This window comes from Oculina patagonica, chromosome 13, assembly GCF_052425735.1.
Source record: "Oculina patagonica isolate OP01 chromosome 13, crgOcupat, whole genome shotgun sequence".
NCBI classification, from domain to species: Eukaryota; Metazoa; Cnidaria; class Anthozoa; order Scleractinia; family Oculinidae; genus Oculina; species Oculina patagonica.
Window position 1 is genome coordinate 15,400,299 of NC_135770.1, and position 27,173 is coordinate 15,427,471.

The following is a 27,173-nucleotide window of genomic DNA, read 5'->3' on the forward strand; positions in this document are numbered from 1 at the left end:
ATCCTGATATGATGCTTGTGGATCGATAATAAATAGCGCGCGTTTCTGTACGCGTTCTATATCGTCGCTTAGGTAAGCGGGAAGGCTATGGTGAAAAGCCGGCGCGCAATACTCTAGAACTGGTCTTATGCATGTACAATAGAAGTTAAGAATGACCTTTCTTGGGACACAAGCTCTTTTTAGTAATTTGATAAACTATAGTCTTTTGTTGGCCTTCTTTATGATTTCCGTAACGTGGTTATTCCAATGCAACGTATCGGTGATGGTGACACCTAATATCTTTTAACACTGTTGACCAAATCTAGATCTAAACTATTAATCGAAATGGGAACAAAAGACTGTTTAATTTTCTTAAAGTCTATTGTTAACTCTTTGCACTTGTCCACATTAAGTTGGAGCTTGTTGCAGCGCGACCAGAGAGCTACCGTGTCCACAGCTTCCTGAATGTTACTTTCACTGTCCTTTGCGACCACTTCAGCAAGGGTAGTGTCATCGACGTATTTTCAAGTCTGTACATCAGAGGGGCTGAGATCATTTATCATAAGGACAAATAACCAGGGGCCAAGCTTGGTGCCTTGAGGCACGCCAGATGGTACGGTTCCCCATTCTGAGAAACAGTCGGCAGAGAGTTTCACACGTTGTTGTCTGTCCATCAAAAAATCACAGACCCAACGAGCGATTTACTTTCTGGGGATACCAGGGATTTCAGGGAATGATATTTTTAATTACTCTTGCCCTGCTATCTCCGTCACGCTCGGACGAGTTGCGTGACGAGCATTTATCCGCCTTGAAGTGATGCAGAAAAGCGAAAACAAAAAGCACGGAAGAAGTCAGTTCAAGTTCCCATGCTGTTAAACGTTTTTTTTTTTAATTTTTCGCCTTCAGGAAAGGATTTTTAAAGAAACAAGTTGCTCTATGTCTGGCAGAAGAACTCTGTAATTTACTTCCGTGCAAATATTGTTTAATACCATTTTGTTTTATTTTTGACATATTTGATATTCGTCTCATTCGTTCGAAAAGGAAAATATCTCTCAACTAAAGTATGACTTCCTCTTTTGGTGAGAAAGTGAAAAACGTTCAAGGCGTTGACTTCCGCAAATTCGCAGGTAACACTAAATCAATTCTCCTCTTCCGGTCATTCATAGAATTTGTTCAGTCACACATCACGCCTAGTACAGGGGACGTGTCTTGTGACGCGTTTTTACTTCAATCGGATGTTAAAGTACCGTATGAATCCTGCGTATACCGCACAGTTGGCAATAGGACAGGAGGCCTGATATGCAAGGTAAGAAAGCGTTGAACTGAAATTTGCTTTAACATGTTTTGTTAAATATCAGAGGCCTGCAAACTTTCGGAAGTATAAAACTGGTAAAACAATCTGCGGCAAATCGCATACAGCGGTGAGCTATGAAAACATTTTCAGACAGCGATTGTCGTGATGGTGGTGATCGAAGCCCTATCAAACAAAGAAACGAGGCTGCACTGTAAGGCAGTTGAAGCGGCCGTGCAACTGGGTTGTATTAAAGGTTTTGTCAAGCTGATTTTTCACGAATGCCACGGGCAGTTCCACTGTTCACAGTCTGCCTGTCACGCACATCGAGATCGTGCTCTTTAATGCTTACTAACTGTTCTTCTTCGAATTCAATCATTTTGGGCAAGTGGTAAAATTTACTTTCAATTTGAAGTTTTCTTATCTTGTCACAGGATCCAGAAGAGCTCAATTAGATCGTTTACTTCTTATTTTCGAAACCACCGGTTTCATTGCGTTACACAACGTATAAGCCGCAGACCAAAACACTGTGGGCTCACAAGTTCGGAAAAGCTGTTTTGGAGGGTCTGGACGTACAGAAGGCGGGGGGCGGGGCCGATTTGTCAGTTTTTGCATTTTGATTGGTCAGTTCAGGTGAAAGTGACCAAAAAGGTTCAAAAAATGTATCAAAACACTGTGAAACTTTGTCGGGTGGCATGGTACGGGCACGACAGTGCTGTCAACCTGGCTCGCAGTAGCAACGTAAACGACTTGGCAGCATAAACGTAACAGAATCAAGAAATCGAAGTATTTTCTTTCCCTATGTCGACGTTCAGTGCTTATATCATTATGTTCCTGATATGTTGCTATGTTATTCACTGGTGACCAGACAATAACTTTTTGAGTTTGCATGACCCTGCTGCTATGTCGCTAGTTGGAACAAGCTGACTTACCTACAACGGGAACGTTTATATTTCCATAATACGTGAAATTGGTGAACGTCAGGCTCAGCATTCTGGCACTCAACACCAAGCAGTAAAATTTGGCAAGAAGACAAGATACTTGCAGGCTCGTAAGATTATATTCATGAAACATTACCGTGTTTCGGTTTCCATGGAAAGAAGTAGGATTTATAAGTTTAGGTATTAACGTAAAATTTACGATATGTGTGTTCCCATATGCTGGTTTATAGATATTACAAGTCGGTCGTGTTATGATATCTTGTTTTTAGTTATACTAATATAATACATGTTTTAATACGTTTAATTGTCACGCGAAAGACCGCGCAAGGACAATGCCACCAGCTAGCCTATGTAACCATGTAAGGAGTTTTATGAGAGGGGAATTGGGGTCATTAAGAAACCGAAAAACCGCACAAAAAAATCATGCAAAACCGAAAAACCGAAGTGAATTTCGATCGAAACCGAAAACCGAACAGGACATTCCAAATTCCGAAGCTCTAAAGGGAAGAAAGAAATTTTTTTAAAGAGTCTTGACATTTTTGTTCATTAACATGCAGGTTTTCTTTCTACCAGCATGATCTCAGAGAAACTGTTAACCAAATTGGAAAAGCCGGAAACCAGAGCAAATACCAAATCCAAACACCCGCTAGTATTTTTGCCAGAAACGGAAAACTATGTGCTCATAGAAGGAAAACCCGAAAACCGAAGAAGACACCAAAACCGAAAAACTGCGGCGGTTTCTTGTTGCGAAAACCGAAAAACCGATCTAAAAAATGGCCAAAACCGAGAAACCAAAACCCAAAGTCCCCCTCTTTTATTATTTAGTTGTCCTGACTCATCTTTTCATATCCGCAGTTAATGCAATGGCTCCCACAGACGTTTCAGTTCAAGGGGATAGTGAAATAAATGAATGTCAAAGCTGTGATTGTTGCAATGTAATAACCAATCACTGTCGCCGCCTGTACCAAAACATTTCTGATGAGCGACCGCGTGTAACAGAAGAAGACGATGGTGCAAGATTCTGGAATGAGAGAGCAAAGTGCAGTCGATTCTCTCTGCTTTTCCCGTTTTTTACTGCTCTGTTATTTCTTGCCGATGTTGGTATGGATTGTGAAATAGCTGCAACGCATTACATCAGAGGAGACCATAGATGGGCTGCGTACACACTGGGTGTGATTGTGTTCTCACTGGTAATCACTGATTTATTGTCAGCCATATTTTATCTCGAGGATCAGAGAAATCCTGGAAAAACAGAGTGGCTCCGCAGAAACAGCTTAGAAATAAAACCTTGGTTCTATGCGTTCCATTTTATTTTTTGTGGTCGTCTTATAAGGTAAGATACAAAAATGTGTTTTAGTTGAATAATTAAAATAAAATTCAGAACAAGTTTTAAGATGTTTGGCAAACGTGCCAGGTTTTGACAAAAGTAATGTAGCAGCCTCTTCGGTAATTGAATATAGCGCTGGGTACCCTGTGGTTTTGAGGGTTGTTTGGTGACCTAGAGTTCTTCTTCGGACATGGATTGATCAAACTTGACATGATTTATCTTTTAGGTGCTTTCAGATCTTTAAGACTGTGCGTCTGATACGAGGAATTCAAAATCAACATCCAGATAATACCCAGCGGTATCGCCTGTATATCTCTCAGCTGCAAGACTTGAGTGTATTGGGTGTCGTGGAAGCGTTTACTGAAGAGGCGCCCCAGGTACGTGTCAGCGGTGGTCAGCAAATATGCATTAAGCAGGTTGGGTGGAAAGTAGCTTCCCAATTGACTCAGTCGTTTAGGGGCGATCGTGTTTCACTCCTCCCTACGTTCTCCCCTAAACTGTGTGGGAGGCTAGTTGGAAAGTGAAAGTGAATTACTTTGTGTTAAGTTAGTTCCTAACCCCTCTTTTTTTGCTTTTTTTTCTGCCAGGTTGCTCTCCAGATGTATATTCTAATTCAGAAAGGTACAATGGACTGGACGTCCTTCGCGGATGTGTTTGTGGCAATAAATATCATGAAGTCTTTGGTTCTGTTCGCGTTCAGTTTATTAAGCTTTTGCAGGTTCCTTCGCCTAGGAAATGAACATAGCAAGCTGTTGGAGCTCTTTAGCTTTGCTTCTTTCTTTCATTTCGCTTGGCGCTTTTTCATGCTCGTTGCTAGGATACTCGCTTTAGTCGTGTTCGCTTCTACTTTCAAGCACTGGGTTTTTGTAGTCGTTGGCATCCAGTTGTTGTTTTCGTACTTTCTATTACACAGCCAGCCAAATAATTATTTTGAGGAAGGATCATTAAGAGATATATTGCTCAGGTTTGCATTTACTTGCATCAACCTGTTTTGCTTTTTCCCTTTGGCGGGCGAACAAACACGGAAATGGGGATTCCCCTATTACCTGGTGATTTTCATTGAGAATTCCATTATGGTACTTCTATGGAATTTCTTCAGCGATTTTGACAAAGTGTTCAAAATTATTATTCTAGTAACAGAGTGGGGCACATTTCTGCTTGGTCTTGTATCGGTTTCTCTGTATTATGGCGTTTTTCATCCTTCCTTAAAAGATCGTAACAATGAACTAACAATTGATGGCGTCACTCCACAACAAAACAATGACGATGAGTACAATGATAATATGCAGTTTGAGAGTAACGTTTAGAGTTTAACTCTAGTAGGTAGCACGCAGTAGAACCTCTGACCGAATGGACAGACCAAGGTGTCAGAATTAGCCAAGGTGTAATTATTTGATCATAGGCATGACGCCATTTCGAAAGACCAATGAGATGTCATAATGAGTAGATGGCGGAAGTGACCAGACACCTGCCTTGTCCCCAGGCGCTTTTGCGTTTTGTCGGTGAAAAAGAAACAGGAGCCGGCGCTTGAGTATGGGGGGTGCAATGGTCTCACTTCACTCCTAGAATTCCCTCAATCCTCCTACTACCCTGTTACCCTTTTTACGCCAAATGATGTGTATCTCAAACAGTAAAGTATATATGTAAGACAAATATCAAGATGAAAATATGTAAAATAAAGATCGGAATCTACACTGTGTGATTTCGTGTCCATGCACTGAATAAGAACAAAATTTTTGTCCACAATAAAGAGGCAGAATTTATCTGCACCTGAGTTATAGTGTTTGTTGTTCGCGTTATCGGGGTGTCCGCATTTATGGAGGTTCTTATCGGGCCCTTGCCGGAATCAACTGAACTGTCCATTGCCCAAACCTTTATCTGGCCGTTTTGAAATCCATCGGCTGATCTAGTGAGGTAAGGGCTTGAACAACCTCGGTGAAAAAATGAGACCTAAAGGACGTCAAGCCGGGTTGCTGTCTTTTTACCGGCCTTCTATATGGGTTTGGATTCACCATTTTTATCTCGAAAAATGATTTTTTTAATATCCGCCTTCCTCCTCAGTTGTAACCATTGAATTTCTGCAAGGGACAATGCAAAGGTACAGGATCCTGGTGGATCTAGTCAGCAAATTGTAGAGAATAAGCAACTAATAAAAGTAAGACTGTACGGCGTGATGACTTTAATTTCCAATATTTCGTCAGGCACGGTCTGACTTCCTCAGGGAATGATCCATGATCGATCTTCACTGAAAAAAATTACTTGCATAGAACGTTAAAATCGTTGACATGTGTTTGGCTTATCGATAAGGTACGCCTCCCAGCTAGCTTTGCGTATAACGGGGTCTATAACAAATATGTCACGAAAAAATAGAAATAGAATCAAAATAGAGCTTGAGAAGAAGTTTTGGGGTGCAGGGCCCTCCCCTCCCGCGGTCCTTTGCTCTATACTAACCACGATCCAAAGCTGTAGACGAGTAGCTTAAAACCACATGGGCCTGAGATGCAGTGGTAATTTGAGTTACCCCGGTAATTGGAAATAATTACTGGCGTGAAGTAGAAAACCATCTTCGTGTTGTTCGTGACTTTCATGTGACTCTATCGTGACAGGTCACGCCATAATACCCATGGTTCCACAAGTTCGTGTCCAGGTCCAATATCATTTCTCTCGGCTAGTTGGTTCGTGTAGCGTGGCACGTTTTATTCCTTAGCTATCTCTTTGCATTTCTCTCGGACGTAATTTTCAGAACCATGGTAAGTATTCAGTCATTTTAGTATTTTATGCACAAATTTCCATCTAAAAATTTAATTTACTGAATTTAAACGGGTTATCGTTTGTGCGTGATGGTAGTATGAGTTGGCCTTAGCTTAATTTTGCAATTCCATCGCATTTGAGAAATCGACGATTACGTGTTCCGAGCAAATTGGTGTTCCTAGTCTTCCAAAAAACTATTCGACTAAAAATCATATAGAAATAAAGGCCTATTTAAAATCCTTCCTAAATCACGCTTTCCGTAGTAAGCAAGCTTGCACTGGGATCTACGGCAGGCACATCGAAGATTTAGCTAGACCTGTCAAAAACACACCCATTACGTATACTGCAACAAACTTAATATCGGTTCAATTCGTGCATCGCCAGTCTGTATGCTTTGTGTAGTAACGATTGTGGTTTAAGATTCTTCCAGTATCTGATTCAAAAATGGACAAATATAAATGTACAGTACAGGTTTACGGACAAGGGGGCTGAAACCATTTTGTGTCCCACCCCCTGGGGCAGCAGTGATATGAGAGATCTCTTCCACTCAGTGGTAAAGGTCAAAGTTCCTTCTAAAAAAATAGTTAACAATTATTCCACGAGCACGCTTTGGATATGAGATGGTAGGTAGCCAACTAGGGGTGTAGCGCCGAGCCACACTTTTATAACAATCTCATATCCAACAAGTGCGAGTGAAATGTTTTATTAAAAACGCCCAAAGAATTGCAATATTTGAGCTCCCTGGCAGTTTTTGTTGATGTGCTTTGGCTACCATATTTGTGCTCAATACCATTGCCTGTTAACCAATCAAAACACAGGAAATGCAATATACCATTGCTAGTTTTTAATAATCGTTTTTATTCATGGTTAGTTAGATATCTTAACAAAAAAGAGTGGAGAAGGTAAAAAATAGATTATTTTCAATGTTTCAGCCTCCCCTGTTGTGTTCTTAGGCAAGACACTGCTCATTCAAAATACTGGGTTTAGCAAGAAATAAACTACTGGTCACTTTTTATTCCTGATCAGTGTGGTATTGGATTTTGTAGGCAGAACCATTGCGTGTTTGTATCACCGGCGCTGCTGGGCAGATTGCATACTCACTTCTCTATTCCGTTTGCAAAGGCGATGTGTTTGGAACTAATCAGGTATACCACAATTTTATGACTTCCAGTTATTGTTATTATTCTTCAACCCAAAAGTACAGTATAAAAATAATTAAATAAAATAATTTTTCCCTCATTCAAGAGGTGTCTGAAATTGTCCTTAAAAAATTCTTTATTTTTTATATTGGTCTATGTGTCTCACAGAGATCTGTGCTGCTCAGTTGTGAAGACTTGTTTGCAATTAACAATCAATGCAACACACTTCATTGATGTTTGTAGGGCTAAATCTTTAGTAAATAAATGAAATTTTTATGTCTCTCTTGTGCTAAAAGAGCCGGGGGGACATGGGGATTTGTGGTGTTGCTTACTTTTTTATGCAGTGTTGCGATGAATAAAATACCATTTTTTTCTAAATCCCAAATTGATCAGGAATCTGAGTGCTACATGTTAGGCAGTACTGTGCAGTTGTGAAGTGCAATCCCAGTAAAATGATATAAATTGTTGTTCCTTCAAAATATTTTTTCATTTCTGATTGATAAACAGTCCTGGCTAATTCCTGCTAAGTGGCTAGCACTGGCCAAATATGGAAGACGTTTCTATTATTGGAAGATTGACGTCATTTAACAGCAACTTTTGCTAGAAAGCGCAAAAATAACCGTAAGATTTGAAGGGTGTCATCCACTGAAGCCAAAGGCTGAGGCGGATATGATACTGATATGGAAAGGATATACTGATATGAAAGCGTGAGCTTAATTTATTGACTAAATTTTTTTACTGGTGACCAAACTTGAGCAGTCGGTGGCCAAATGGCCACTAAGGAAAAAAATAAACTTGGAGGGTTGAAACTAGTTAGCAAGTACTTTAGGAAAAAACTGCATTTCTTCCTCACTAAAACAGCTGTTGCCATTTGTTGTTATCAGCCACTGACCCTGATGTTGCTGGATATTCAGCCTATGATGAGTGTCTTGGAAGGCGTTGTGATGGAGTTGCAGGACTGTGCCTTTCCTTTGTTGCAAGGTAACTTGATCAAAAGCATGCAAACATAAAAGAGGTTTGATGGTTTGATGTAAAAGAACAAATCCTATTTTTCTGCCAATTTCACATCTCCAAATCATCTACAGTGGTGGATCTAGGGAGGGGCCCGTGGGGCTCACCTTATTTTCAGGCCAAACAAAGGCTTGTGCGGCTGAGAAAAATTATTTTATTCTTGGAGTCTGGATGATCGAGCCCCCCACATACCTGAAGGTCTGGATCTGCTAATGATCAGTGAACCACTTCCATCTTCATTTCTTTTTTTATTGCTTGAATGTTGGCAACATGACACAAAGATATTTCCTTTTTAAATTTCCTATCATTAGATTATAATATGAGGCTCAGTTCCATGACCATATGTAAAGAGCTAGAACAATCCATATACAACTGATCAATCTGAAAAGTGTGAAAACACACATTTGTGTTTCAGTATGTTACTCTGCCTTACATTCACTAAAAGATAAGATGAGATGAGATCATTTATTTACCCTTGGAGCTGATGGGAGATAAGTAGGCCCCAGGGGGGTCCCCTAGGGGAAACACAGTGGCCTAATGGTTAGCACACTGGACCCAGAGTCAAACAGCCTGGTTTCTAGCCCTGGCCAGGGTTGTTGTGTTGTGTTCTTGGGAACGACACTTAACTTTCATAGTCCCTCTAGCCTCCACCCAGGTCTATAAATGGGTACTGGGGAATTTACTGCTGAGGGTAATCCTGCGATAGACTAGCATCCCATCCAAGGGGAGTAGAAATACTCCTAGTCGCTTCATGCTATGGAAACCAGAATAAGCTCAGTAGGCTGGTATGCAGACTGTACCTTGTTACCAAGAAGAAATAAAAGTAATAAATGGTATGCATGGGGCAGTAGCTTTTTGATTGCATCACTGAAATTTTATTACTACTTTCAATAGGTCATTACTGGTACTTTTGAAACTTTGCATTTTTATATTATATGCACAGTACAATCAACTCTCTGTTAACAGGAACACACTCTTGTCTGTCCCCTCTGGAAATCCCAGATCTGAACCCCCACACCCTCGGAATTCCAATTGTAAGTATCCCCCATGCCTTCAGAATTCCAGTACAAAGACTCCCCCCCCCCCCCTGGGAATTCCAAAAAAGCTGTCTGTGGTATTGGTATGGAAATTTTCTGGAATTGCTTAAAGTGCCTATGAAGTAAAAAAATTTTTGGCTCTTTTTGGTAGCTTATTATGTCCTCTTTCCGAAAAGCTAAAAAAAAGGATAATGTCAAAGAGAGAGAAATCAGACTTTTTGCCACCTTTAGTGCCTTCTGTAAGGCAAAACAGTGGGTCTGGAGACGAAACAAATTTGGCTCGGATGACGTAGTTAGTGGTTCCACGGATCAGTTTACACTTAGATTTTGTTGATACAGAGTGAAGTTCACTACTTCAGCTGAGATTGTTGCTGCTTTTTCGTTGATAAATCAAAATCATGTCCCAAAAGAACGATATGTTGCCATCTGCGGACTTGGCAGAGTGTGTTTCAAGCAGAAAGGAATCGCACAACAAAATATCCTGACACTAAATAGACCAAAGTAGTTAGTTGGACCTGTCCAACTGCAAGCCAATCGAGCGCTCTTTCACACAAGCGCTGGTCGACGAGGACGTTCGAAGTTCGGCGAAGCAGATTCAAATTCCCTATAAAAATGAATAACTAGAATTGTTATTTTTTCCAAAAGCACATACATCGACGGGCTTCGATTTTTGAGACGGTTTCGCAGTTTCGCAATGTGCTTCGGAATTGACACAACTGTTGACACAAGCGCTGTTTCCTGGGGTTGCTTGCTTGCCGATTGCTTGTGTGAATTCAGGTTACGGTACGCCTATCCCGGTGGTTATTCGTTATTATATCACGATTTGGTGATTTTAATACAAGTAGAGATCAGTTGCTTGCTTTCATTTTGATGCTATACTTGTGTGGGAAGGTACAGTGGACTGAGATATTTTTCCGAAGCGTGAGAGCATTGAGAGTATAAACTGAGTGACATAATAAAACATGACAACACGGCAAGATAACACTTCTTCAAACCCAAAATTAGCACTTCTAGACTTAAACGAAACCAAAAATTTCTTCTTCAAGGAATAAACAGAACTGCAGTTGTTTCTATTTATGGTACGTTAGCCCTATGGTATATTTTCAACCGTCTTTTAATATCCGGATATGATAAAATCCTGATTACAATGCATGTTTATCGGCTAATAATTTGCTTAGGCAGCCGTAAAATTTGTCCAAGATTTTGCGAGATCCCAGTGTATTGTTTAAAAGTGCATTCGTCAATATTAGAATACTACCGGTAATTTAAATAGATCCAGCAGATCGAAGCAGTTGTGAATGACAACATTCGAAGCGCGCCACTTGGAATCAAACAAGCCTTTCTAACTCACTCAAGTCGAATTTACATTCCATATTTTTGCTTCTTTCCTAGCCTGTGTACAGCCGTCCCGCTCCGCTCAAAAAAATCGCGGAGAGGGACGGCTGTACACAGGCTACTTCTTTCCCAGATGTTCTCGTTCACGTCTGGTGATTGTTCGTTTCGAGTTTTGGAAAAGGAAACGACTGCTACCTTACGGATGATAAAACGATCTTACTACTAACCATACATATTAAATTTTGAGGAACGAAGTCTCATAATAAAAGAATAACGCGTATACTGTACCCAGCTGTGTAACATATTGTACACTCCTGGCACGACTGCTAGATCTTTCTTTCGGCTAGTCAGAGCAGAATAATAATTATAGAGACCGCCATATCCTTTACAGAGATAATTCCTTTAATAAATTTCCTCTTCATTTCATGACTTTACCGTTTCATTTGTGGCAAGGAAGAGCTTGTGCCGAGAGCAGCGAACCTTGAGCTACCGACAGAACAGAATTGGTTTCTTCTTGTGTTTTCATTAGAGCGAATAGCTTTACGATACACACGGAAATTTTGCTTCCATTTACGCCGCGAAGCTTCACCAAAGAAAATAAGTGTATTTGTTGCAGTTTCTTTTGCACAATTGCCTTTGTTTGACTCAAAAGCCGAAAAATAGCTTTTGCCAGCCCCCTTTGCTCTCTTTACGCCATAATCCTGGTGTCTTTAGAACCACTAAGTACGTCATTTCGTCATTTCCGTCATTTCCGAGCCTTTGGCTGCACGCTAAAAGGACCCACTTCGAATTGCGAAATCCATACTTCAAGGCTCATAAAATACTAGAAAAAAGCGCTTTTGATCTCTTAAACATGCATATTCATGCTTACTAAGACATAAACAAGCAAATTGAGCGAAATTATTTTTTACTTCATAGGCACTTTAATGTATCGCTGAACAAGTGAGCTAACACATACTGTTACCGGTACTATTTTTTCTCTCAGGGATTGTTTCATCTGCTGACCCAAAGGTGGCATTCAAAGATATTGATGTAGCCATATTGGTCGGTGCCATGCCACGCAAGCAAGGAATGGAGAGGAAGGACCTTCTGAAAGCTAATGCCAAGATCTTTGTTGAGCAGGGGAAAGCTCTGGATGAAGTTGCCAAGAAGACTGTCAAGGTAGGGTGTGTCACAGTAATAATTTTAGTGAATTGTGCATTTTTTTGATTCTTTCAGAGGGCCACACAAGAATTGAGTCAGGTCAGTACATCATTTTTGCACAAAAAGGACATTTTTGGTCAAGTTTTCTTTTGATTTTAAGAGGAAGACAAACTTGAAGGTTTTTTGTGTGTGTATTTCTGAGCATTAGTTAATGCCATCATACTTGTTAAGGAATGCATTGTACAACTCTTTCCCACTCTATGAGCTGATTATTTAAAACATCTCCTGACATAAAAAGTGATAAGGTCACAACTGGTGTCGTGCTGTTCAAGGCCAGTTTTGGCCAGTTTAGGAGACAATGGGTTAAACACAGTTTTTACATGTAGTTAATTAAAAAAATGTTCATGTTTGAATGTTGCAGATTTTGGTAGTTGGTAATCCAGCAAACACAAACTGTATGGTTGCAAAGATGAATGCGCCTTCCATCCCAGCGAGAAACTTTTCTTGTTTGACACGGTTGGATATGAACAGAGCCAAGGCGCAGGTAAATAATCATTTACACCTGGTAATAGACTTGGTAATATTTCTTCATAGATACGGTGTAACAGCTTTTTAGGTGTAGAAGTTGGTTTCCATATTACATTTTCATGATCATTCTCAAATAAAGGGAGTTATGGTGAAATCAAGAAAATAAAGTACTCCAATCTCTCTGGGTGACCACCTCTTGTAGGTGATAATTTTCTAAAAATGCTAAATTTTTATGGCTTGTCAAATCACTATAATTGGAACCTTAAGTGTTATAACCTCTTGTAGAAAGTTGCAACTATTTTTAGGGCCAAGGTTTTGAATTTTCTATTGTATTAGGATGCCTTAAAACCATGACAGGATGATAAAGTTTGTTTATTCTTACATTAGCACTTTCATCTTTTTATGTGATGTTTGTGAGCAATTGTTGGTTCATCATGACACTGCTAGTATTGAAACTTGAAATAACTTAGATTTGTTATTAAATTAAGCATTTTGGGTTAACAGATGCTTTTGAGTATGGATTAAGCCAGTAGCCAAGGTCAAATAACTGCAGGCTATAGCTCAAAATTAAAATCACTTTTGTCTGACTTCTCATAACCCACCGCCTACATGTACGTTTGACATTTTGGGTGTCGGCTTATGATAGGTTTGACGATAACTATTAACGTTTAACAGCTGTTTTTGTGCATCAATCAATGCAGATTGCTGGCAGAGTTGGCGTCCGAGTGGAACAAGTGAAGAATGTCATCATTTGGGGAAACCACTCATCTACTCAGTACCCAGATGTCAATCATGGCACAGTTGACATGCCCGATGGGAGTGTGCCCATTAGACAGGCTGTCAAAGACGATGATTGGTTGAATGGAAGTTTTGTCACGGTATTTTACTGTTCAGCTTTTTGTTGGTGAAATAACTTTTACATGCACACACTGTAACCTTGAATGAAGCAGTGTTTATTGTATTTTTACATTAACGTATATTAGTTTTTCTGTCTTGCTCACTGACTGTGGAGCAGACAGTTGACAAGTCTTTATTCTTGGGGACATTATCTTGATTTATTACAAAAATTGTGTGGTTAAATTATTGTTTGGATGGGACAAGAATCGAATCCAGGGAGAGTCTCAATAATCCAGCCTTCAATATTCAGACCAGATTTAACCATGATATGACTCAGTGCCATCTCCTGTGATTATTTGCGAGTCGTTTGCATGCAAATCTTAAACTTTGATCTTGTACTCTTTCACACACAACTTTCTCATTGTTGTCCTGACACTGAGGACATCACTGTCATCCTGGTGAGTGATGAGGGGGGCACTGTATCACATGTCGGATGGAGGGCGGGAAGAACGGCGGCCAGAAAAGGCAGAACACAGGGCGATGGCTAACAAAACTGGCTTTAATTACAAGTCAATAAGTGTTGTTAGTTTTATACTACTGGAAGTAGTTAAACAGATGTTTTCCTCCGTATCTAGACTGTTCAAAAGCGTGGTGCTGCCATCATTGCTGCTCGTAAGTTGTCCAGTGCCATGTCTGCTGCTAAAGCAATCTGTGATCACATGAGAGACTGGTGGTTTGGTACTCCTGAGGTAAGGGGCTCTACACTCTAACCACACCAGTTATCCCCCTACCCCCTTATAAACTAACAGGACCTAAGTTTATATGTAGAATTCATTCACTGTTCAAAACAGAAATCTCTTGTTGTTAGTAAGCTTTTTTTAAGGTCTTTGTAACTGTTATTTGGAAAGAAATATCGACGCTAGAACATGACGTTTCGGCGTCATTCTGTCCTTATGGCAAATGTAAATTATTATAAAGTAGTAAGGTCAGAATATAGCAGTTTGAATGTCAAAACATGAAACTGTTTTCTCTGCATTTTTCAGGGAGGGGGCAGTACTCTCCCCATTCTCCTTGCAGCTCAGAAAACCTTGAGTAGACCATTACTGAGACTGCCTATATAGGCTATTTTAACATGATTACTTTGGTCTTTGATTTACAACATTAGAAGACTGCTTTATAATCCAATTTATTATTGAATCAGCTGTTTCGATGTGTGTCTGTAGGGTGCGATGGTGTCCATGGGCGTGGTCTCTGATGGGAATTCCTATGGTGTGCCAGAAGGCATTGTGTACTCGTACCCAATGACCATTAAAAACAAGGAATGGAACATAGTGCAGGGTCTGACCATTGATGACTTCTCGCGTGAGAAAATGGATGCTACCGCCAAGGAGCTCTTGGAGGAGAAAGAAAGTTGCCAATCATTCCTTGAATGACTAGCATTATCGCATCTATGAGTGTCAAAACACAGTGTAGCGCAGTTTAGGTCAGAGTGAAGTGTTTTATAACAGTGTAGGAGGCACAACTTGTACGGGTGCTATTTTTGATTTATTTTATTGCAGTAAAATGTAATTAAAGTGCAGTCAAGTCAAAACAGTGATGGTGTGGTATTTGATTATCTGCTCATGCTGCAGTTTCTTCTCCTTAGTCACCATGAATATAGTTTAAGGGCATTCCTTCCTTGCCATCAAAGATGGCCTGTCGTTAAAAAGCGAGCAGAAAATGAGGTCGCTCAAATATTAGTGTTTGACACCAGACAAGGAAGGGTAACTGCAGGATAGCTTTCTCACTGCTGACTCTAGAAAGTGTTCTCTAAAGTGACGAATTTCAAACTTCAAGCTCTTTCTTAATGTTAGTGTGTTGTTTGAATGTTGTCAGGTTTTGTGTTAGATCCAACAGGTAGCTATTTCAAAACGAACTAGTGTTTCGTTTCCGGGTCGCAAAACGTTAAGCATAATAATAATATAAGTGATAAGTAGTGGAAAGATTGAGGAGAGATGGGTTTGAAATTTTGGGAATGAGTATAACGGATTCGGAAGATTACGAAGCAGTGAGGTCTTTTGCATGCATTCAATTTCGTTTGCCTTTCGTTTTGCTTTCAAGAGGAAGGTGAAGGTTCGACGGATTTGGCCTTAAAACGTACCCGGATTGCGGATATTTTGCGATACATTGAGCGATTCGCAGCCAGATTTTGAAAATACAGCGGATTGCAGATTACCTGACAATTTTTGCACTGTCCGTTGTAGGGGAACTTAACAACCCAAAGTTTTCAAGTTATATGGATTCGGATTTGAACCAGATTTACGGATTTGGCCAAAAAAAAGCACGGGTCGTCGGATTTACGTACCCCTATTCACCCCATCCTTTCAATTTGCCCTTGAGCGCCGGACAATTCTTCCGTGCGAGCAAACACGAGGCAAAATTTACAAAGTCTGCAATAAGGAAGAATATAGCTAGAATGTTTGCATAACAATTAAACACGGAAAGGGTTTTTTTATTTTTCACCAATACATCGCTTTAGTCAAACTTGACAGCATTGAAGTCGTCAGAAATTTCAATTTGTAATAATTCTCAATCTTTTTTCCTCTTCCTGACGATTATATTTTCGATATTTGAAGAACGTTTTTTACCAGGCTGTTTGCCTCTGCCATAACGTGTTGACATTAATTGTGGTTACGAGCGTTCTACTGATTGGATAGTAGCCCACACAGTGTAAATAGTTCACATCGAATCTAAAACAATACCGTGTTCGTTTCTGAGGAAACGAATAAAAAAAATCACAGTCATAAATTCAATTGAAAGTTATCGGGAAGTATTTTCGTTCTTTGATACCGTTGCTATGTATTCTTTTTACAACAACATTGAAAATGAGATTATGGAGATGAGGTTTTAGTGTGCTCTCCGCCTCCCGTTTTTGAAAAGAAAAATTTACACCAAGAACAATTTCTGTTGTTTAACAAACTTCTCAGTATTCCGTTCCTTTAAACAGACGTTGAACTTTCCCCACTCTTCCCACACACTCAAAGTTTCTGCCACCCAGATAAAGCTAACATAACAATAAGATATTAAGCACAGAGCACTTTTTATTAAGACACGTTAAAGAATTGAACTTGATAACAGGAATGCAAGGATACTGAATTGTATGTTTTGGGTTGAGTTGACCTATCAGTGGTTAGCCTGCGTGGCAGACGTAAAAAGGGGGAGGGAAAAAACGCCTCCCTCTCCCTCTTCGTTCCTCCCCTTGCCCTTTCGACGCATGCCATGCAGGCTATTCACTGGGAAAAAAGCCGTACAATAAAACGCACTGAGCAGTGCAAATTTGAAAGCAAAATGAATTGGAAAATTCAATCCGTTGTGGCATAATAATGCTGTTGACACGGGGGTGTCATTAGTTATAAATTAATACAAAAGTATTCTGATTGCTCGATTAGAATTACTATACCTCTGAATTCCCATTGGAGTGTAAACTCAATCTTGCCGCGCCCAGTTCCCGCTCGTCCAGGGAGATGTGGGCTCTAGTCGGCGAAAACAATAAAAGTTTCTGTCGGAAAGAGCGGCCGTTCGTGAGCAACCGAAAAGGGCAAAAACGCATTTCTTAGCCAAAACTGTTATGCAGCTTTGAGGGCCAAATATTGTGTCGTCTTTCTCTCGCAGCCGGGCGGGTGCGAAGCCTTCCTTTCTAAATTTGGTCTATCCTTACTGCACGTCAACAATTCTAAAAATACCATGATGAATTCGAGGGCAGGGCTAAAAAAAAGTGGTGTGTGGGTGTGCGAATATAGCCGCCTCTCACGCTCCGATCCGCTTGTTGCGTTCGGAGCAAGCGGATCGGAGCGTGAGAGGCGGCTGTATTCGCAGGCTATAGGATTAACCGTTTTAGATTGGTTGGGTTGTTTTGTGTTCTATTGGAAAAACTCGCTTTTGGTTAGTTTGGTTGATCAACTTTCAAGCGGCATCAAACTAGGTTGAAATTCACCAATAGAACACTTTTTAAATAACGTTTGGTTAAAATGGTTGACGAATATTTGACAATCCAATTAGCCGAAAATGATTATTTCCAATAGAGCACGAATAAAAATATAACCAATCCAACCAGAAGCATATAATGCTTCTGATCCAACTAAACAGACAATCACGTCAATAGAACATGAGCGAATGGTTATCAATCGAGGGGGGCACCAACAACTGGTGACGGTTGAAATTGAACACGACCCAAGCGTATCAATAGTTTAGTAGAATCCTAACTTAATTTGCTTTACATAACGAATTCCAAATATTTCTCGGCATTTTTAGTAGTATAATCCTTCATGCTCAAGTGTAGCAAAGTCCCAAGCGGACTGAATTATCATTTAAAATTCTGGCAGCTGAGTGTACACGAGTTTAATTGGCAGTTGGTTTCGAGTTTTTGAAGTCACGAAACAGAGTATCTGTCCATCCTTTAGTTTTCTCAGGAATCTAATTATAAAGTACTTTTGTTTCTAAATCTTCCTGCGAAACTTCAGAGAAACGAGAAAAAAATAATCATTTTGTGGACGAACTACAGCCCGGCAATAAACAAGAAAATATATCTGTCTCCTGGGAATATGGCGAGCTCGTGACTCAACCAGTAGCCCATAAAGCGGGTCAATCAGTCCAAGGAAACATGATCAACCATGATCATTTATTACAAAGGAAGAAGGGATATTGTTGGATTATCTGTTATTAATAGGAAACATGGGAGAAAATGCAAAAAATTCAAAGATTCAAGGAAACTTGTACTCCAAGGCCGTCATTAAAATCCTTATTTTTGTTCAAAACGTGAATATGCCGACATAAAATGACATGGCATAGTTGACATATGATAACAAAGCTTGTCTATTCACTGAGTGCATCTTAAATTGATTATGGGACAAGAGAGTGGCTTGTGCTCACGTTTTTAACCCTCAGGTTAACCTCGTCAGTAAGGAAACATTTGTTTTGTTCCTGAACACGCGATGTTACGTGTTCTTTGGTGGACTTCGAGCAATGTACAACGGCAAACTTGGGCGTTTAAATTGAAATTTTATTTTTTCGCGAAGCAGACTCTTGCTTCATACTGCACAAAAAAGGACGATGCCGTCCACAGCTTCTTGAACGTTTTTAGGGCGTGGTAACTTCATCCTTGATTGTGGAAACCTATTACAGACAATATAAAAATGCCAGTAAAACCTCCGATCAAAATTAATTTTGAATTTAGGTCGAAGTACAAGATATCATCATCAGAGCATGATTGAGTTGCCGTGTGTGAGAATAGGCTGGCAATTCTATTTTTCAACACATTAAAGACATAAACAATAAATTTAGCAACTGTGCAAATACTCTCCACTCTCGATCCATAAAATACGCTTCATCATCGATCAAAACTCGGACTAAACGGATAGCTGATACTCTATCTCACCCCACCTGACCACTTTAAAGTTAAGTTGCTTTTAAAATGTTGTTGATCTTTCAACAGCTGTATCAGAGCGCTGCACGGCATGAAACAATATAAACAGATGCAGAATAGAATCTACTTCACTTCTTCAGTGTTGTGAAGTACTCCGTGTAGTTTCTGAAGAACTGCGTCAAGATGAAAACCATTTTCTTTCTCGTTGCTGTTGCTCTGTTTATTGGCATTCCTAACACCAATGCCTCAAGCTCTGCAAACCAGTCCGTACCATGCTCTAGTAAGTAACCTTTTGTGAGAATGCCGACATCGTTTTTTCAAACCAGTTTATCTGAGAAGAACAAATTTACGAGTTCGTTGATCAAATCAAACATTTATACAAATGCGAAACGGAGCTAAGGAACTGGAACGCAAAGAAATTGCAGTTTTATATGTTGAAGGCAAATTGAACCTGCAGTTCAGAGAGAGATCGACTCGCATGAGATGCAACCTGCGCACGATCGAATGGATAGTGACAAGAACAATGATAATACACGTGTCTGAAGAGAATTAACTCAGCGAAATAACATTTACATTGGAATTCGGGAACTTTTCATTATAATCCCAGTAGAAAAACTCAACTAATTTTACTTTTCAATCCCAGTGTAATCTTCCTGCTGATAGTTCTAGAACAAGGAGGGTCGTGGGTTCGATTTCTTATCCGGTTCTCAGATTTTTTTCTGAGTATCTTTATGATTGATTCTTATACAATTTCTTATTTCTTATCAGTTTAATCTTATACGTTTTTTTTTTCAGATTTTCCTCGCAAGTTAAACGGAACAGTAATTGTGGTAAGTTTCCTAAAAAAAAACACTGGGTGTTAGTCTTTTTCTGTTTAAATGGGAAACATCGAATTCATTATATATTTTTTTGTATAAAAATAGTTGGCGTGTTGAATATTGAGGGTATAAATGGGGGGAGGGGTCCACATGTCGGTAGTCAGTTGTTCATGGTTTTCAGTTATATTATTCGCCCTTTGTCGCTAGTCGGTTAACCCCATTCAGACCTTGGATCGTCTAAGCGGTCAGCTAGATATGATGATGGGATGGAAATCAGTCAAATCCCTTGTTGGGAGATTCTTATCAACCAAGCGCGAGGTTATACTGAGAGAGTATCTTCAAAGGTCTTTCTGGTATGGACCAAGTAAAGTTTGCTATTCTAAATATTTTTTCTGCTGATCGCTCATCGGTAGTCAATCGATTGTTATAGTCCTCTTATTTTCTCTTGTTACATCCTAAAAGAACTCCGTGTGTTACTGTAAAAAGCAGAGACAAGGAAAGATGCTTTACAATAAACTTACCGTGTGCAGATTGGCAACATCAAAGTTCTCTGTTAACAATAATTTTCATTTGTTGTACCTGTTCTGCTGAAGGAAGTAAAAAGCCAACTCTTTATTTAATTCAGACATCACCTGAGCGGACTGACTTGCAAATGGCAAATGCCATCTTAACGCGAAACTCCGGGGTTTTTGGTCTCTTTTTGTATTTCTGAACTCACAGAAATGAGACTCGATCAATGCAAACAATAAAGGCAAAAATATTTTTGTGCTTTTTGTTCTAAAAACGTCAATCAATCTCGACGCAATACTAATTTATGTATTACAGCCTGTAGAAACATCACGAAACGCTTCGTGCCAGATATCGTGAACTGCATGCAGCCACCTATATTATTTATTTATTTATTTTTTATTAACAGCATTGTAGAAGTAAAGTAATGTCCAAGTATGATCTTCATGCCTTATTTTAGGCTACAGCGTCGGACTCAGGATCCAGCCAGACAATGCGCTTGTTTTTTAACATGGACTTGGATATTCAACGTGTTCATGTGGAAGGTGACTTAATAGGACTGGGAACAGCCAGCGTGATAGTGGATCTTAAGAAGGTAAAAGCAACATTAGGGGTAATGGAGGTTAAAGAAAAAAATCCAACAAACCCAAGTAAGGTTCTTGCGATCTTAAAAATATCTCATTTACAACTGGATGCCGGTTTTAAGTTGCTGAAGAAGCTAGTTTACAGTATTTTAACCGAAACGTCCCATTTTAAAATTTATTAAATCAGTGACAACAAATTTTAAGTTTACGCAATAAACCGCGAGGTTCAGAATTTACACAAATTATCAATAATTGGTCGGTAAAACGACTGTTGACTTTTAATTGATTTCTGTAATTTATTTAAGAGTCGATCACGGGATACTATGATTTTGAAATCTCTTTACCAAATTAGGGTGGGCGCACGGAGGTATTATGGATAGTCCGGGGATTCTGGATCAAGATTTTCATGTTTAACCCTGATCGGGGTCCAACACACTTGACTCTTACAGCACCTCTCTCAATCCAGTGTTATGGCAACCAATTTTACCGTTTTACAGTAAAGGCAAAACAAACCTTCAGTTCAAGGTCTATTTGTATTTCTTACTGGTACCTCCGGAGTGGGAGGCGCGCTGGCCTTATGGTTAGCGCGCTCGCCTCCGAGTCGAACGGCCCGGGTTCGAGGCCTGGCCGGGGCGCTGCGTTGTGTTCTTGGGCAAGACACTTTACTCTCACAGTGCCTCTCTCCACCCAGGTGTATAAATGGGTACCCGCGAATTTACTGCTGGGGGTAACCTTGCGATGGACTAGCATCCCATCCAGGGGGGAGTAGCAATACTCCTAGTCGCTTAATGCTACGGAAACTGGGATAAGCTCCGGCCTGTATGGGCCACTAGGCTCGAAGCAGACTTTACTTTACTTTTACCTCCGGAGTGTTTTTTACTTTGCAACACTGAAATCAGGGTCCAATAAAGGGGACGTAGCCCGGGTGCCTCAATATTATTTTGCTGCAAAGCGTGGGGCCCCGAAAATAATTGTTACAGAACCCGGAGTCCTGTTTTTACGGGGCCAGGAGCGGACCCCTAAACCTTACAAATAGCATGCCCTACACAGGAAGCTAGCCACCTACACAGTGCATGCGCTCGGCACTTGGCTCACCGCGCAATCTTTCGGGCCCAGAGAGCGTCTTGCCGGATAGGAAGCCGGCCATGATGTAGCTTGTTTAAAGATAAGTTTCTCAACAGGGCAAGCTTTATCTGACTTTGTTTGGAAGATGTCACGCTATAGATGTTGGCAAAATCCCGTTTGGCATGGATGTAATAAAGAAAATGAAATTGGAAGCTTCTGGTGTGCTTGGAATAAAGGGAACCTCAGTGGACTTGTACTCTTACTACTACATACCACTCAAAGGTGAGGCGGATTGCAGTCTGGGAATTTTTTCCCAGCATTCACAATACATAAGATAACTTATAGTAAAGCAACATCCCGCTGAAAAGTTCGGGGTCACTTAGTAACAGAAATAGTGAATAGGCAATTGTTGTGTTTATTGACGTATTTTAAATAAAGGCGACTTAAATTTAGAAACTTTCAAAATAGAGGAATTTTAACGTTAACGAGAAATATTTATTTTGTTTTGGACATAACTGGAACGGCATAAGAAACACAACAGGAACTGGAAGAAGTGAAACATAAACATATATGCGAGGCTATTTTGGGCAAATTTCTATTTTCTGCCCGAAATTGTCCCCGAATCGAAATTACCTTCCGTCCATGATTTTGTATTGTTGACTTGGCTCTTCCTTGGTTTCATTATCATAAATGCCCCGAAACAAGTGCACATGTTCACCAAGAAGCCAAGCAGTCATTTGACTTAAATATAACTTATTATTCCTTTTTCAGCAACTGGCTTGTTTACAGCTGAGTCCGGTGATCAGTGCATGCCAGTAAGCGACTCTGCCAAACATAAAGGAGGTGCCTCAACAGCAGTGTAAGGGACTTACTAATACTATTCTCTATAAATGATATGTTGTCAAAGAAATTAATTTCAACTGTTCAAGTCAACTGGTGACTGCTTAAGCTTTAAACGAGAACTGTCTTTGAAAATTTTGTGAATGATAATAATAAATTAAAAAATACTCCATCAATTACTTGATTTGACTAAAACACCGGCAGTATAACTAAAAAAAAATTGCTTCATAGCAATTAGGCTATTTTTGCTATTAAAGTGAAGGGTGCTACCTTACTGAAGTTTCATATACACCTCACTGGCAAAGAATGCTGTAGTGTATTGTCTATATTGTGCGCTAGAAGTCTGTGCATGCGATGCGGACCACGTATTATACCCTGATCTGAAAGCAGTACAATGGTTATCTTTCTAGTCAAAATCTACTACATCGAAGCCCCAACCCAGTGGTTAAGTTACTACAGAACCCACTGATGATTTTTCTTTTTTTGTTTATAGTTTCCTTGATTTGAAAACTACCGTCGACTCTGACAAACTGAAGATACCTCACCAGTGTAAACCGGTACCAGCCCGCCGCTCCATCCTGAAGCAAAAAATCAAGCGGAGCTTTCCGTGGATTTCTCTGGACTGAGGCTCAAGGCTCAAGCTGCTTTAAAACGGGAATTCCCTTTGGGTTTTGCATAACGTTGTTGAGCAAAAACTCCCCATCGTACATCGACAAGAAAGTAAACTTAAGAGGTGTTGGTTTAGAATAGACTACACTGGGTATGATGATATAATGTAATTTGTTGTCCAACAACAATAAAGAAAGTTAGGTTATCATTACATGGCGTTGTGACTTTACTTGACTATCAAACTTACATACAAATCTTCTGGAATTGAATTGCCAACCTTTTTAATTAACAGTTATAGAGCGAAATCGCGCGGAATGTCGCTGATACTTAGCCGACGAGACCGTAGGTGGATTTGGTTTAGTATCAGGCGATATTCCGCAAGGGTCTGTTTCCATGGAGGGGGCCCGCCAAGAACGGCTAAAACACAACAGAGAAATTTCGAACCCTTCAACCCGGGTTATGGAAGTGTTTTTAAAAAATTGCCGCGACGTGGGTAGGATCTGGAATTACATTTAGCAAGAAAGGAAAAGAAAGAAAGAAGGAATTCAAAAGTTCAAAGACAACAATCGCATCAAGGTGATTATTGTAACAATGTTTAATGTAACGATGTATTTTACGAATACAATTAACAACAAAACCGCGAAAAACTATCTTAAAATAGGTCCGGAGGTGAATTATTTCATAATCACCTAAGACGCTTTGACCAACCTGCAGAAGTTACAAGGGTCTATATATTACACCATCAAACCTTGCATCACGTAAGCCTGAAATGTCACGATGCAAAATTCATTTTGACAATATCGCCCTTCTTTGTGCCTTCGAATTATTTCTTTTGCGATTTGATGTTTGTTTAACCGATTTATCCCGGGTGAACCGTCACGTATGCCTACAGCAAGTGTAAGCGCCAGTCAGTTTTTTGGCTTGGGACGTTTTGTGCAGGGTTACTTGGTTTGATGATTCGTTATGTAAACTGCTTCACTTCTTTTCCTGATTCTTTTTCTTCCACGCTTCTATCTTTTCTCTTTCCAACCTTTGTTGTTCCAAAAGTCTTGGATCAGGAGGTGCAACAAAATCTTGCCACTTTTTCTGTTGATAAAAAAAAAAGTCGTAATTTAAAGTCATGAGATTTTTTTTTTCGGTAAAAGACAATAAAAGACTTCCCAGAGCTCGAATACGAGAAAGATGTAGGCCATATTCAAAAAAGTAGGTTCAAAGTACTGAAGGCTCAAATGTAACAAACATCCCACATAAAAACTCCAGGATAGTTTGTCGATGTGTGAAAATGTGTAGAAAGAAATTACAAGCTTAGTAGAAATGTAAAGAAAATTTTATTCAGTCTGTGGGAAAGCAATTACTAAAGCTTGTTTTATTTTGTATTTTATTTTGTTTTTGAGCTATAAACACACACAGTTTACAATAGACCATTTGCATTATGACGTAAAAGCGCAAAGACTTCTGGTAGTTGTAGGTAGGTTCGCGGGAAATTTTGAATCGTCATCAAGCTCGCTTGCCCAAGAAAATCGTGATGGAGGTAAAGAAAATTACTCTCACCGAAGAAGACGTCCCTGTGGCTTCATTTAAAGGGCAAAAAACAACCTCTCAGTATAAAACCAAGTCCGTTAAAATAAAAAAAAAAGCTATGCAAGAAATTGTATATTTGCTGGGTTGCGTTTTGTAGTGAAGTTTCAACGAGTGTTTCCTCCAAGTCTCAGTCGCGCGGTTATTTAGTTAAATTCCTAAAACTTTTGCTTACCAGGTATTTTCAAATAATATACGAAGACGCAATATTTTACCCTTTCTAAACATGGGGGAGCACAGTACATGATTTCTACACTCGTAAAAATATTTGAGGCTCACCTTTCGAGTCGCACAAGTAATCGTTCATCAACAAGATTATGGAAATAAAATTATATTTGCTCGCACGGCCCTCGCTCGGATTGAAACCACAACTGCTACTCGACGAGTTGACATTTCCAGTACAAAAACAAGAAAACTTCTTTGTTAAAGAATATTGCAATTACAGTTCTAATTTGACGAAAAAATACAATTTTAGATAAAAACAAATGATCTGTATTCACCTACACAGGGAAGTTTTGATTGATCAGCTTGAAAATCCTTTATGATTGACGATGACCCTTCATGATTCATCGATGAAGCTCGATTGAACGAGGAAAATTATTTGACTCGTTTCTCTGTCTCACTGTAAAAATAAATTGAACTGACCGTCCCGCCGAGCAATCATGATATATGGTAAATTTTCTAAGCTTTTCAGTGAAGAATATAATTCACCTGTGATCGATGGAAGCGATCGTTTGTTGAACGTCTGAAAATCGATTAAGAACAAAGTCAATGGCTTGCCTTGCTTTCACTTGATTCCACATAAATTTAGTTATATCCTCGACTCGTCCTTTCAAGCAATCTGTTTCCAGTGCGCTTTTTTTTGAAACTGTGATATAAGGCTAAAATTATTCACGAAGAGAAGTTGTCGGCTGCGATGAATGAATCTCTAGCAAGTCAACTCCGCCAAACTTACTTGAACACGAACAACATAGTCCAGTCAATATAAGCCATTTCGTTGTCCAACCCAAAACAAATTGCAACAAAAATTAAACATGCCTTATTCGACTTTGCATATATTGAGGAATAACATACTAAAAGTCACCTCGTCTTTTTTTGCGATATTTGAACTACAATGAAAGATGAGAAATTTAATTTATGCATAAATAATGTGATTTTTACAAGTAACATTGAAGGGTCCTTATCGACAGAAATAATCAAGCTAGCAAAACCAAACAACGACAAGCCAACAAATCAGTTTACAAAAAATGTAGCAGTTATTACTTATCCTATTTATTGCGTGAAATGACATTACTATTCTGCCCTTTTTGGTACCTTAGAGAACGTACTACCAGCGGCCGGATTCTGGCATAGATGCAAGTATGGTAACAACGTTCGCTAATCGGATATTTCATTAAAAAAGCTGAGTTTTCTTCAAAAATTAAAGACAGTGAAAACTGATAAAGTATAATTATACCTTTTGGATGAAAGAATAAACGCTGGTCAAAAAAGTTACCGTCTGAAAACTAGAATTGCGGCAAACAATTAAAAGCAAAAAAAGCACGGGTCGTCGGATTTACGTACCCCTATTCACCCCATCCTTTCAATTTGCCCTTGAGCGCCGGACAATTCTTCCGTGCGAGCAAACACGAGGCAAAATTTACAAAGTCTGCAATAAGAAAGAATATAGCTAGAATGTTTGCATAACAATTAAACACGGAAAGGGTTTTTTTTTATTTTTCACCAATACATCGCTTTAGTAAAACTTGACAGCATTGAAGTCGTCAGAAATTTCAATTTGTAATAATTCTCAATCTTTTTTCCTCTTCCTGACGATTATATTTTCGATATTTGAAGAACGTTTTTTACCAGGCTGTTTGCCTCTGCCATAACGTGTTGACATTAATTGTGGTTACGAGCGTTCTACTGATTGGATAGTAGCCCCCACAGTGTAAATAGTTCACATCGAATCTAAAACAATACCGTGTTCGTTTCTGAGGAAACGAATAAAAAAAAATCACAGTCATAAATTCAATTGAAAGTTATCGGGAAGTATTTTCGTTCTTTGATACCGTTGCTATGTATTCTTTTTACAACAACATTGAAAATGAGATTATGGAGATGAGGTTTTAGCGTGCTCTCCGCCTCCCGTTTTTGAAAAGAAAAATTTACACCAAGAACAATTTCTGTTGTTTAACAAACTTCTCAGTATTCCGTTCCTTTAAACAGACGTTGAACTTTCCCCACTCTTCCCACACACTGAAAGTTTCTGCCACCCAGATAAAGCTAACATAACAATAAGATATTAAGCACAAAGCACTTTTTATTAAGACACGTTAAAAAATTGAACTTGATAACAGGAATGCAAGGATACTGAATTGTATGTTTTGGGTTGAGTTGACCTATCAGTGGTTAGCCTGCGTGGCAGACGTAAAAAGGGGGAGGGAAAAAACGCCTCCCTCTCCCTCTTCGT

General features: G+C 39.5%; 3 protein-coding genes across 4 annotated transcripts; all 3 read left to right on the plus strand.

The window, feature by feature from the left end:
* The first annotated feature begins 338 nt into the window (after positions 1–338).
* Positions 339–5,595, plus strand: LOC144634260 (XK-related protein 6-like). Of its 2 annotated transcripts, none has more exons than XM_078493163.1 (4): positions 339–1,285; positions 3,067–3,544; positions 3,765–3,915; positions 4,126–5,594. In XM_078493163.1, the coding sequence occupies exons 1-4, from the start codon at positions 1,279–1,281 to the stop codon at positions 4,843–4,845; spliced, it is 1,356 nt and encodes a 451-aa protein (XP_078349289.1). In that variant the 5' UTR covers positions 339–1,278; the 3' UTR covers positions 4,846–5,594. The 2 variants fall into 2 exon arrangements, with proteins under 2 accessions (XP_078349289.1, XP_078349291.1); XM_078493165.1 differs by lacking the exon at positions 339–1,285 and adding an exon at positions 1,922–2,391 and having other exon boundaries at positions 4,126–5,595.
* A 576-nt stretch (positions 5,596–6,171) lies between these two features.
* Positions 6,172–14,912, plus strand: LOC144634279 (malate dehydrogenase, cytoplasmic-like). The gene is made up of 8 exons (XM_078493194.1): positions 6,172–6,288; positions 7,336–7,434; positions 8,313–8,409; positions 11,797–11,972; positions 12,376–12,498; positions 13,184–13,360; positions 13,955–14,068; positions 14,543–14,912. The coding sequence occupies exons 1-8, from the start codon at positions 6,286–6,288 to the stop codon at positions 14,750–14,752; spliced, it is 999 nt and encodes a 332-aa protein (XP_078349320.1). The 5' UTR covers positions 6,172–6,285; the 3' UTR covers positions 14,753–14,912.
* A 3,955-nt stretch (positions 14,913–18,867) lies between these two features.
* LOC144634284 (uncharacterized) lies at positions 18,868–23,354 on the plus strand. The gene is made up of 6 exons (XM_078493204.1): positions 18,868–19,000; positions 19,516–19,550; positions 20,506–20,640; positions 21,811–21,976; positions 22,466–22,553; positions 23,028–23,354. Exons 1-6 carry the CDS (start codon positions 18,904–18,906, stop codon positions 23,158–23,160), a joined length of 654 nt encoding a protein of 217 aa, XP_078349330.1. The 5' UTR covers positions 18,868–18,903; the 3' UTR covers positions 23,161–23,354.
* The last annotated feature ends 3,819 nt before the right edge of the window (positions 23,355–27,173 follow it).